This window comes from Telopea speciosissima, chromosome 3, assembly GCF_018873765.1.
Source record: "Telopea speciosissima isolate NSW1024214 ecotype Mountain lineage chromosome 3, Tspe_v1, whole genome shotgun sequence".
Lineage (NCBI taxonomy): Eukaryota > Viridiplantae > Streptophyta > Magnoliopsida > Proteales > Proteaceae > Telopea > Telopea speciosissima.
Window position 1 is genome coordinate 61,626,421 of NC_057918.1, and position 12,485 is coordinate 61,638,905.

The following is a 12,485-nucleotide window of genomic DNA, read 5'->3' on the forward strand; positions in this document are numbered from 1 at the left end:
TTTTTCATTTGAACCAACTCCTAAAAGCCCTCCCCCACTTTTGCTTAGGGTTGTCTTTAGTGCCTTTGAATCTAAACTATCATAAAATCCTGAGAGCTTTGTGTCATTACGCCTACCCATTATCCAAATATTTGGTCATTTACTTGAAGCAGATTACATTATCCAAACAATGACACAAACTTGAATGACCTTAACACCACCCAATCTATTGCCAACCTAAATGGAATGCTCCTCATACCACATGCTGTAAACGATGGAGATCTCTATCAATTCACAGACCATTGTATGCACTGGTTTACTTGAAAATTATAGATTAGCCTTCCCTGTTATCTTTTCTCTTATCAGCTAACATTCCCCATGGACTATGATTCTATTTCTCCTCGGAATAGTGATAATACTGTAACTGTATTTTTTTTTCTGACCCTCAAGGCAGCAAAAATCATTACTCCCTAATCTCCTTGAGCCTCTCCTGCCTCAGCCTCTCCAATTCCTTAACCATTTGCCAATGCTCCAATGACAGACATGTTTCGCCAAAGCTGACTGACATTAATCGGGCCATTGTCAGCAACCTGCAAGCACAATCCCAAAGTTTGAATTAAACAATGAGAAAAGGCATTTTTGAATTAAACAACAAGAAAAGGCATTTCTGTATATGGCCAATCACAGAGTGAAAAAAGGAAAAGAAAAATATTAAAATATATCTGCTACCAACCTGCTAAAATCATGACTCCCTAAGCTCCGGTCCGCTTGCCTGGCTTCAACCAGGTCATTTTCTACTGTCTGCAAGCATGTCATAAAAAGATTGAAGTTATCTCCCAAACTATTAGAATTCTGGGTATAAGTGTGATTTATATAAAGCTACTGTCAAGAATACAAGGCACGAACTATCATGAAATGCTGCTTTTGCTCACCACCATTGGCTTTTCAGACATTATCTTGGTATGACAAATAATCAGCTCCATGGTTAAGTGAATACTCTCAGAGAGCTTATTTACCAATACAAACATTTATTCCACAAACTTGGAGAACCATAGAGAAGTTAACATTTGTGCATTGCATATTTAGAATGTTGTATGGTGACACAGACACCTGATTTTCCTATGACTGCGACTGTACCAACTTCATTACTAAAACTTGACACAATGAAAACATTGAACGCAATGAATTGGTCCCTTGGAGATTTCAGAAGATTACCTACTTGCTTCCCTATAAATCCATTTTACAATTTATGAATTACTAAGCAGATACATTCAGAAATTGTCTGGCAGACCCAAAAAAGTTGGCTTGGGTATACAGGATTCATTAAGCCCAAGGATGTAACCATCACCAACTGTTGTGGCAAAACACCAAGCTTGAAAAGGATTCTCTTACCACATCTATAGACTAACTACAATTAACACCAAGGAAACACATTGAATTATCCAAGAAAACTTGTCATTAATGTGAACACACAATTTTGCAGGAAATTGAGGCCAACCATTCGATGGGCCCATTAGGATTACATGCACTAGTTCAACCTCACTAGATGTTACCACTCATCTTGCTTTCAGCGCATCTTTTTCTGGTCAAAACATGTGGTGAATGTGCAGGTGAATTGCTACTAATTTGATCTCCTTGCATTTCTATAACCCAAAGCAGGGATTTCACATTTCGAAGGACATGTTCTAAGAGACTCCTAATTTAAACAAAACCATACCTTCTGCATTTCTGGCTCAATAGAATGTGGAAACGATCTTACAGTACTCAAGTACCACCTCCAAACTTGCAGTGCTTCTGCATTGCAACTCTCAAATAAACCAACAGCAGAAGGCCGGAATGGTAGGACTAAATCAGCAGGCAAGATGTTTGATTTTCCCTCAGAGAAGACAAGTAATTGGACATCAGCCATCATCTCCACTTTGTAGTATTCAAAATTATATTCAACCTGTAACAAACATGCCTATAAAGTGAGTCCACATGGGTTCTGGCAGTTCATGATTCCTTGAAAGCAAAGTCACTGAATCATGGAATAAAAAAGTATTTCCCTATATTTCACACCAATCATATCTCCTTTCTTTTTCCTTTTTTTTTGGGGGAGGGGGGGGGTATTGAAACCGCATCCACAATTATGGTTCATTAGATATTTTAGTTGCAGAGATTGTATCCCTCAATTCATTTAGAACATACGAAGCATGACAAACAAAACAAATATGTTCAAATTACCTTTTGCCACTCCATCAGATTCTTAAGTAATCTCACATTGTCAACCCCAGTAGAGTTAAGAGTCCCCGCTTTCAGTTGAGTCTCGTCAATGGTTACATGGGTACCTTCAGCTAGCTGCAAAACTCCAGTAACCAACCTGTAATCAAATGGAAAAAAGAAAGAATTTAAAACAAGGGCAGAACAAGTCTACAGGGCTTCGATTGCATGTACCAAAAACTACAATCCATCATTTAAAATAGTAAGACTCGTTTACACTTATTCCCCTGAAAAAACCAAACTCATTGTACAAGTATGAAAGTAATTGCCTGTTTGTCTGGTAATCTTTTGTTGGAGCTAGTGAAGCAGCATTAAGATACTCCAAGGTTAGAGGCACATATCGCGTAAAAGGTAGGAGACTCTGGATGGCAAGGTTAAGCTGATTGCCGAAAACAGATATGCCTTCTTTCGTAAAACCAGTGAGGTTTAATGATAGCTTTCCCACTGCAACTGTATCAACACGAGTATGCACCTGCTCAACCAAAACCCATTTCTCTTAACCACCACATGAGAGAGAGGAGGCAATGACTACAGTGAAAACAAAGAGATGAATTTGAGTGATTCATGTTAGGGCATACCATAATGCTCAGAAACATGAACAGTTAAGGGCCAACCATTACCTTAGAGAGAAGATGCAACAACATGCAATGAGCAGCTACACCATCATTCCCAAGAATTGACGTAAGATGTCCTAATAGAGCTTCCCTTATCCCTCTAATAATATTGGGCATTGGCTGCAAACTCAAACTTTACTTTCTCAGTTGAATAAATGAAAATGAAAAGGCTAAAACAAAATTAAGGAAGAGAACAAGAGGGTAGACAAGGAAATGCATTGAGTATGTAATATATCTATAATAAAAATCTTTACCAAGGGCACTTAGTGAGTCAGTAAAGTATAATTGAGTAGAAGGTGAACATAATTTAACCACCTCAATGATGGGGGAGCAGTGAAGAAAATCTTGACCTCCAAGTTTTCGATGTACAAGACAATGGAGGCGTGGTACCTGCAGAAACAATTTTAAATTATAAGGCTTTAACTTGCTCAAACAGTGTCTGATAAGTTATGATAAGTTGACAAATATCAATCTTGTTCTGCATGGTTGTTATTTTCTATTGGGTTTACAAGGCTTACATCAGTCTAAACATGTATAATTCAATTATAAGTTGCAAGAAGCAAAGAGCAATAAAAAAGATAGATTCTCGTGAAAGTGCACAACCCCACTGAAACTTTCAAATAAAATATGATTAATTGATAGGAATGAATGAAACGCAAACTGGTGAAAGATGCTTTATGGAACCAGAATTCAGTTTTAAAATGTCAACTTCTTGAACATAAAAGACAAACAGTTATTACTTGAAAATAAAGACCATATGATTTCCTTGGAGTGATTGTAAAAATTTGAAATTGTGACAAATACCTTATTAGGAGGCAAATCAGCCAGTGCATCTTCACAAAAGTCACTCAAGATCTCATCTGAATTATCCTTGTGAACTGTAAGCTCTGGATCATATGTGAAGACACCAATAAATTCAAAGATCTCATTCAACTTCAAATCAGACTCTGGCGAATCATATACCTGCATGATACAGTTCAACAGCCAAAAGAAAAAGAATTTAAGGTGATAGGTTGGGGGTAATGGGCTTCTAAAACCAGACCCAAGTTTTGATTGAACATTCTATAACCAGTGAGGTAAAATTTGTGGCAATTGATGGAAAAAAGGTAACAAATTTACCTTAATTATACATGGAAGAGAATTTTTGTCAAATTCCGGCATCATGTGTAACAAACGGGAGGTTTCTTCACTTGATTCTTGCGGTTGGGAAGACTGGCAAGGGAACTCACCTTCACGCTGGACAAAAGAAGATGTTTCTTAATGAACGAAGCACCTTATGAAAAGTTCCTCAGCAAAAATAAATGTACCACCTATACGTTAAAAACTAATGGCTTTGACAAAGATACAGGGAGTCGAGCAGACTATTTTAATTTTGACAATTGGATACATCCAACTTAGGAGGCTAACGTAAGAAAAAATTCAACTGAAGAAGACTGCAACCATCAGACCTACATTAGTTAGGATCTGACATGCCAAAGGGCCCACCAAAATGATGGCTAAACAACGGTTGTCAATGAACTGAACTAGTTTGGCCCGAATGAGCTGAGCTTGAGCTTCACTTTATGGCTTCTGAGCAGAAAGTGAAACTTAAGTTTAGCTTGTTTAGCTAACTAACTGAACCTGGATGAGCTTTCCTCCCACCCACAACCCCCCTCCCTCTCCCTCTCCACTAATGCTTCATGCATCAAGCAGTCCTAATACTTTACCTCGTAGTCTCGTACCTCCGAAAACTATTTTATACCTAAGAATATTTTTGCTCTTTAAAAAGTTGAGGTATATGATAGTTCACCCTAACACACAAACAGATTTTAAAAAAAAAAAAAGTTAACTTCCCTCCCACCCCATACATTTCCCTCTCTCTTTCCATTTATGCTTCATGCATCAAGAGGTCCTAATACGTCAGGCATCCTTAAAAAATTGTTTAATTTACTAGAGTTAGCTAGCCAGGCCTAGCTTTAATCATCATATGAATATTTTTTCGTTTTAACTTGAAGTAAATTCAGCTTAACATAAACAAAACAAAAAAAAAAAAAAAAAATGGAAAATATGACCTTAAATTCTGAAATTTCACAAAATCAGTTTATGCAGATCATTTCTATTTACCATCTTTTTGGCAGATGGAGGTGAACCCTTCAACTCGTGTTCCAGAACCTGTCAGTAAGATTAACATATTATGTTATGCTTAGACAAATACAGCAAGACAAGATGAAACCCTTCACATGTCACCATCTTTGTGGAGCATATCCACAAAGGAGCTTGGAATCATTCATGAGGGTCCAAATAGCTAAAAGAGAGACAATTCGATAACCAGGAGCATCTAAACTAAAGAAGTCTTTTGAATGATTCACAAAGTACAGAAGATAGTCTAGAAAGCTTTCCTAGATTTGATGGAAAGCATCATTTTATTTGAATGATTTTAGCCTCAGCTCTACTAGAGGCAGGCTATTCTTTAAAATTATTTACCTTTGACCAATCGATCCAGACTGTTCCTTACAGAGTTATCTAAAGATCAAGCATACACCTCAAGAGGAAGAACTCACAATTCTACCTTTGACCAATGGATCCAGTCCCAGCTTATCTAGGCCCAGCAGAAAATTATGATAATTTTAAGAAAGAAGAACTACTAGGTTACATAATTACATTAGAATCCATGTGATCAATAGCTGCATCATCCTCTCTAAGGCGTTTTTCTCCATGTTGGAATGTTGAATTATGGCATCTGCTTATTGCAGTTTCAGTAGATGATTCAATCCATGAAGCTTGCCCTGGAACCTTCATTAGAAAACACTAAGTGAGAAATATGGAATTGATGTGTATAATGAGCAGTTTGTCCGGTGCCCATCACCACCACAAAGTTTCAATCCAATTAGTTAGGACTTGAAAAACATAATAGCTTACTGGAACGCAGTATAGCACTCGGCGTTCCCAGATTCTCATTTCAGACGAGGAATCCATGGGAGATGAAGCAACATCCATGAACTTATTAGTCCTCCAAGTGGTGCCATCCTGCAAAGTCCATTCACATCAACACCCAAAGCATCTCTTTTTCAGCCCGAGTTTAGTTACTTAAAACTGAAAGATACTGCAGCTGGGCGTTAAGAAGAAATACCTTGAACACACCAACATAAAGCTCGTTGCCAAGCATATCCTGTACCATTCCTCTAAACCGGACAAGAGAATTGGGTGGAAGCCACCTGATACTGTCAGGATCAAGGATTGGAACCTACATGATGGTAACATCCAATAAGTTGTTCATCAAATATGCACAAAACAAGACATCTCCAGTGAGCATAAACTTGCTGTCCAAACAAAAAACCCAACTGTAGTAAATAGGAACACACACCATGAATATATTATTATGAATCCAATGTGAAGAACACCCCCATCCACTCCCTCTAAAAAGAGTACAATCATACTATCGATAATTAAACATTTCTACAAGTAAGATAAAATGTTAATAAGGCAGAACGATTTTGTCATACTTTCAGATAGTAAAAACCAACCTCCCAAAGTCCCAGGTTTAGCTACGTGGAATTGCCTACCATTAAAAAGCAGCCACCCCATATGCTCACCAGTTTATCGTTTTAAGGAAAAAGTAAAACTAGTGGCTTCAAATTCTAAGACAATTTGCAGCAATAATCTAGATATCTGATTTAGAGCATACTATCTGAGCTTCTGCAACTAATTCATTCGAATAAATTACTATCAATTACTCTTAAAAGCAAGAATTCCAATGTTTGATTCTTCTGGAAAAGGAATTTTAGGGTTTCAAACAGAGCATCGAGAATCAATGAGAATGGAAAAGATGAATGAAAAATAAGTAGGGTTCGAACCGGGAAGAATGAATAGGAGAAAAGATAGAGGAAGTTTACCTGAGAAAGGCCGTCTTTATCGAATAGAAACTCACGAAAGAGATCAATGGCGCCCCAGTCCTTACCATTGAAGGTCTCTGGATCGGAACCTGATGACACCGCCTTCTCGAAGGTCAGCCTCACTGCTCCAAGAGGATTCGCTACACAATCGAAAGGAAGACCTACCATTCTCTCTCTCTCTCTCTCTGTGCGAATCCGAATCACAGACGGCAGGAGAGCGAGTGTTGTGTCTTGTACCATGAGCTAGGGTTTCCCGCGCCCGGATAGTACCGTTTCCCGCCAAAATATTGGAGGTCGTGTCTTCCCGCCATTTTGGGCGATTATCTCATAGATCGCAGGACATGATTGTTAACTTGCAAGTGTAAACCTAAGCCGTTGTCTTGAATCTGGTATGGAAGTACGCTGGGACAGACTTTCTACAACTAAGGTTGGAAATGTTGAATCGGAAACCGCAAGGCTCTGTTTGTTTTGACGAAAAATTTATCGAAAATATTTTACTTGAAAATTTTCACTTCAAAAAGTTTGACATGTAAAATTTTACATGTTGAAAAGTGTTTCAATGTTTTTTTTTTTTTGTGGAAAAAAGTATTGAAATTTTTTTCAACATATACAATTTTATATTTACGAAGTAAAATTTACAAAGAAAATTTTTCCAAGTAAAATTTTACGCAAAAACAAACGGGAGTGAAATCAAATCAAATCCTTTTCTCCATAATCTGTTCTTTTCGTTTTTTGGGTAGAACCGTTTAAACAATAGTCAATAAATCAAATAAGGGCAAAGGTTGGGCACGCCGCCAGCTCCAGGTAAACTAGTGGTTGTGCGCCGGTGCCCAATGGGGAGGTAGAGGGTCATTTTCACAGGGGTGTGGAGAGAGACAGATACAAGCTGGCACAGCGCTAGTATTCCCAACTTGTACCAATCAAATGCTAATTGATTCAAGGGTCGATGTTATCTATGCAGCAGCACAAGCTATGCACAGAAATATGAGGGTGGCATTTCTACTATTCAAGGGGGAAGGGCGGTCATTTTGCCCACCCCCATGTGTCTGAACGCAGCCTATGCCCCTCGCACAGAGAACATTTTCCCTTGATTCAAATTTGATTTTGTAATGACAAACCACCGGTCATGAATCAATAGAAAACTGGATAAACAACCATCCAGAAAGAAACTTAGATAAACAACCTATACCACTTCAAGAAAAAAAACTAAAATAAACAACCTTAACCCCTTCAAGATAATTCCAATTGCTTCCAAGGTTTTCTAATAGAGTCCACTCCCAAAAACCCTAATTCCGTTCATAGCTCCCCTTCTCCCCCTCCCCCCCCCCCCCCCAAAAAAAAAAAAAAAAGAGTCTTTGAGCTGGGATCCCATTCTTGTACGAGAATGGGTGTGAGCCGCCTAAATGACATCCACCAAAGTCGCCCTCACCTCTAGTCAGTCCAACCAATGTTGTGGCCACTGGTGTGTAGAAACAACGGCGAAGCCATCAACAAGTGTCTCACTACTCTACAAAATGTGAGTACATGAGAGGATATATCTGTAGGCGAGGGTATCTTTTTGGTGTTGCCTCTAATTGACACGATTGGTTGACTATCGGTAGAGAGGTAAAAGGGTTCGAGAGTCGCCATCTAAATAAGGATCTAGGACCCATAAATGTTTCCCCATTTTAGGGCAAAGAATGAAATCCAAGGGATGGCACTGGTTAGCCGAGATCTTTGGGTAGGCTTAAGATTACGAGCTAGGAAGGTGTTAAGCATCCAGTCCACCCGACCAAAGACCATTCTCCTTCTATTTAGATCATTCTTAGGTATAAAAGTTGTATTAAGTAGTCCTATATACTAGCATGCATAATAAACTAATAAAAGAATAATCTAACATTAATCTAGGTTGTTAAGTCGAGAAACAAATATAAAGCATGTAAGGAAGTATAAAAATTATACGAAACATGTCAATGACATGAAATGGAATTAAAATAAACACGCATACCTTTCCGAAAGCCCAAATCCTGATAATACCTCAATTGAAAGTCCACCATGAAAGATTCCATTTTAAGAGCCCTCTTTGGCTAAATAGATTGCACAGGAGATTCACTAGGGTTTCTACTTGACTTTAGAGAATGGGGTCAGATGATACTAACTGGGTATCCATCGGACCCCACCGAAAAAATTCAGCAGCCCAACAATGTACGGTGGGGATTTACATAATAAAACCGGTAGGACAACAATATATGTATATAAAGTATTTTATGAGTTATTTAAACTAAACAAAGCTAACTAACAACTAAAATAATTGAATAAAGGAGGAGAGAAAAATACTTGTTTTGGCTAAAAAGGCCTCATAGACTCAATTCTGTAGAGTTTTGATTCTCTAAGTGTGATTGCGGTAGAATACCAACTCTTTAGGTATTTTGGGTATTTCAAGGGTTTCTAGGGATTTTTCTCTCTCTTCTCTCTCTCTCTCTTGATTTTCTAAACTAACTGGAATCTTGAATTCTAAAATCTCTCTCTATTTAAAGCCTGAAATCTAATTTTTTCAACTCAAGGGGGATCTCTATTTATAGTAAGTCCAAGGGTAGGGAAAAAATCTAAAGTCATTTAAGGACGTGCGCCATCTAGGGGGTTTAGCAGCATTGCCAGTCCCCCTGGTGGCACCACCAAGGGCTTGCCATGTGGCAGACCAGTAGGCCCAGAAAACCATAAAACATGCCTTTTCATCTGATTTTCAAACATCGATGTCTGGAGATCCGACTATCGGATTTTCACGAGCCATATATCATTGGAAAGTTTTTCTGGGTGCTATCCAATGATGCAGAGATCATATGCAAATTCTATTGGGAACATAGTCAAAATTACGCTCAAAGTGTTCGCAAAATGGTAATTCACATGAAATAATGGCCAAACGGCATCGTCTTTGCACCAAAGGCTAGATTCGGGCTTGAAATGAAAAAACATAGCTATCATAGAAGTTGTAGGCAATTCAGATAAGGTTCTAGCACCCAAGTTACCCAGGAGCAAAATGGTCATTTTCATTATACGATATTTGAGAGCAGTGTCGAACTCCATTCAACATCGTTAGTTTCAGCCAATTCTAATCAGGTTTGGGCACCTAAGTTACCACAGGGGAAAAATGATTATTTTTCAACATGTGATCTTTGAGAGCAGTGCCAAACTCCATTCATCATCATCTTGATGGTCCTTTAGAATGACAAAATCTAATCTCTACAGAATGCCCCTCTTTGACTAAGGGGGTATATAGTGAACAAAAGTCAAAGAAATGACTATGTATTTTGTCATGTCTAAGTTAAATATTACATGCACCTCTCTTTATGGTGTAGTCGTGGCTACATCAGTAAACGAGATTAAACATATTGGTGGTACTTATGACATTGCCATGGTAAAACACGATAGATGGAATATGAAAAATAAAATATAATATATGATGAGGAGGAATATTGCAAACTAGACGGGCACTTCTGGGCCGACCAGATAGAGGCAGACATGGGATATCAATGAATGTGGCAAAACGCACCAATACCCAAGGCTAGAATGGACTAGATGCAACAAAAGGATAATCGACTACAAGAATACGTAGTCAACACAGTGAAAGATGATTAAATAGAATAAGCCCACAATCAATGACACAATATTGGACGACTATTTTTATCCCACATTCAATATTTGTTGACGTGGCAACATAAAAGAAAGAGTGACCGGCTACAAGAGCGTACGGTCAACACAGCGAAAGATAACTGGCTAGAATCAATCCGCAGTCCAAAAACATGATATTGAACAACTATTTTTAGCTCACACTCAATATCAGTCAGTGATTAGCTATAAGAGCACACAGCCGACACAAAAAGATGACTGGCTAAAATCAGCCTATAGTCAATAACATGATATTGAACGACTATTTTTAGCTCATGCTCAATATTAGTCAATGTGATGAGGAATGTGAAGGTAATGAATATGATTTCACACACTTGTTATTATTCATCTAATAAGGTACAGATATATATACAAGTCTAAACGGTTACAAGTAAATATCACACACACTCAAGAAGTGTGATCAGCTACGTAACCGCTGCTGAGCTGGCTATGACATGTGGAGAAGGATCCTCAACACGCCCCCTCAAGCGAAACGGTGCTGCTCCTAAAGTGAGCTTGGACCGTAGTAGGGTAAACCGGTGTTGCGAGAGACCCTTTGTGAAGATGTCTGCCAGCTGATCAATGGTGGAAACATAACGAACGATCAAGTGCTTGGATGCCACCATATCTCGTACAAAATGAAAATCGATCTCAATGTGTTTGGTGCGAGCATGAAACAGAGGATTCATAGTAAGGTAAGTGGCTCCAATGTTGTCACACCAAACCTGTGGAGGTTTGGGTAAAAATACACCAAGTTCCCGTAAAAGAGAACGAATCCAATCTATCTCAATCGCAACAGCTGCTACTACCCGATATTCCGCCTCTGTGGAAGAACGGGAAACCGTCTTCTGCTTTTGAGATGACCAAGAGACCAAATGATTGCCTAAGAACACACAATATCCAGTTGTGGATTTTCGATCAATGGGACAATCGGCCCAGTCGACGTTCGAGTAGGCAATGAGTGATATGATAGATTGAGGTCGAAACAACAAGCCATCAGAGGGCGTGCTCTTGATATATCGTAGTATTCGTTTTACTGCAGCCCAATGAACATCAGTGGGTGAGTGCATAAACTGAGCTACCCGATTGACCGCAAAGCTTAAGTCAGGACGAGTAATGGTGAGATACTGTAGAGCGCCCACAATGCGACGATATTCTATGCCATCAGAGAGAGGAGTCCTCGTGGTGATAGAAAGACCAAGGGTAGTAGCCACTTGAGAGCTGACCGGTTTGGCATCTGACATGTGTGCCGAAGCAAGAAGGTCTCCAACATACTTGTGTTGGTTTAAAAATAGGCCCTTAGTAGTACAGATGACTTCCATTCCTAAGAAGTAATGAAGATCACCAAGCTCTTTGAGAGCAAATTCAGCTGATAGGTGGCGTACAAGAGAGGTCATGGCTTGTGTGTTGTTGCCCGTAAGTAGTAAATCATCAACATACACCAACAAGTATAAAGTAATACTGGCATGCCAATAAATGAAGAGTGATGTATCGGTCTTGGAAGCCACAAAACCATAAGATAGAAGTGCACCACTAAGCCGTGTGAACCAAGCCCGTGGGGCTTGCTTGAGCCCATACAATGATTTTCGTAGACAACACACATGTGAAGGATAATTTGGATCCTCAAAACCAGGTGGTTGGCGCATTAGTACAGTTTCAGCCAATGTACCGTGAAGGAAAGCATTTTGGACGTCAAATTGCTTAATGGGCCAATTTTTAGTGACTGCAAGAGAAAATATCAATCGGATTGTGGTAGACCGAATGACTGGGCTGAAGGTCTCATTGAAGTCTAGACCTAGGCGTTGGTGAAAACCCTTTGCGACAAGGCGCGCTTTGTAGCTCTCAATAGTACCATCAGCCTTCCTTTTAATACGAAAAACCCATTTACATCCAATAATGTTCTGTCCTTTAGCAACCGGTATGAGATCCCATGTACCATTTCATAACAATGCATCAAATTTGGCCTGCATGGCCTGGCGCCATTGCGGAGACCGCATGGCAATAGTGTAGCACCTGGGTTCCACAGAATCAACACTAATGGGCTCAACAGTGGCAGCAACTAAGTTTAGACACTGGACAGTTTTGAGAGACCCAGTCCTTGAACGTGTTAACATTG

At 39.1% G+C, this 12,485-nt stretch overlaps 1 protein-coding gene across 1 annotated transcript; it reads right to left on the reverse strand.

The window, feature by feature from the left end:
• Positions 1-419: 419 nt before the first annotated feature.
• Positions 420-6,892, reverse strand: LOC122653583 (mini-chromosome maintenance complex-binding protein). Its single transcript, XM_043847470.1, has 14 exons — positions 6,725-6,892; positions 5,962-6,075; positions 5,751-5,858; positions 5,493-5,624; positions 4,956-5,003; positions 3,972-4,088; positions 3,657-3,815; positions 3,168-3,242; positions 2,859-2,972; positions 2,508-2,710; positions 2,203-2,338; positions 1,697-1,924; positions 713-780; positions 420-569 (listed from the first exon to the last, which is right to left on the reverse strand). The coding sequence occupies exons 1-14, from the start codon at positions 6,890-6,892 to the stop codon at positions 443-445; spliced, it is 1,797 nt and encodes a 598-aa protein (XP_043703405.1). The 3' UTR covers positions 420-442.
• Positions 6,893-12,485: the final 5,593 nt, after the last annotated feature.

Bases quoted from the DNA above. Each gene is read 5' to 3' on its own strand.
- LOC122653583 (XM_043847470.1), bottom strand. From the start codon at position 6,892: ATGGTAGGTCTTCCTTTCGATTGTGTAGCGAATCCTCTTGGAGCAGTG. The intron at 3,243-3,656 runs GTATTTGTCACA...TTGTTTCTGCAG, and splicing joins CTGATTTGCCTCCTAATAAG to GTACCACGCCTCCATTGTCT. The intron at 781-1,696 runs GTATGGTTTTGT...ACATGCTTGCAG, and splicing joins TTGAGCCAGAAATGCAGAAG to ACAGTAGAAAATGACCTGGT.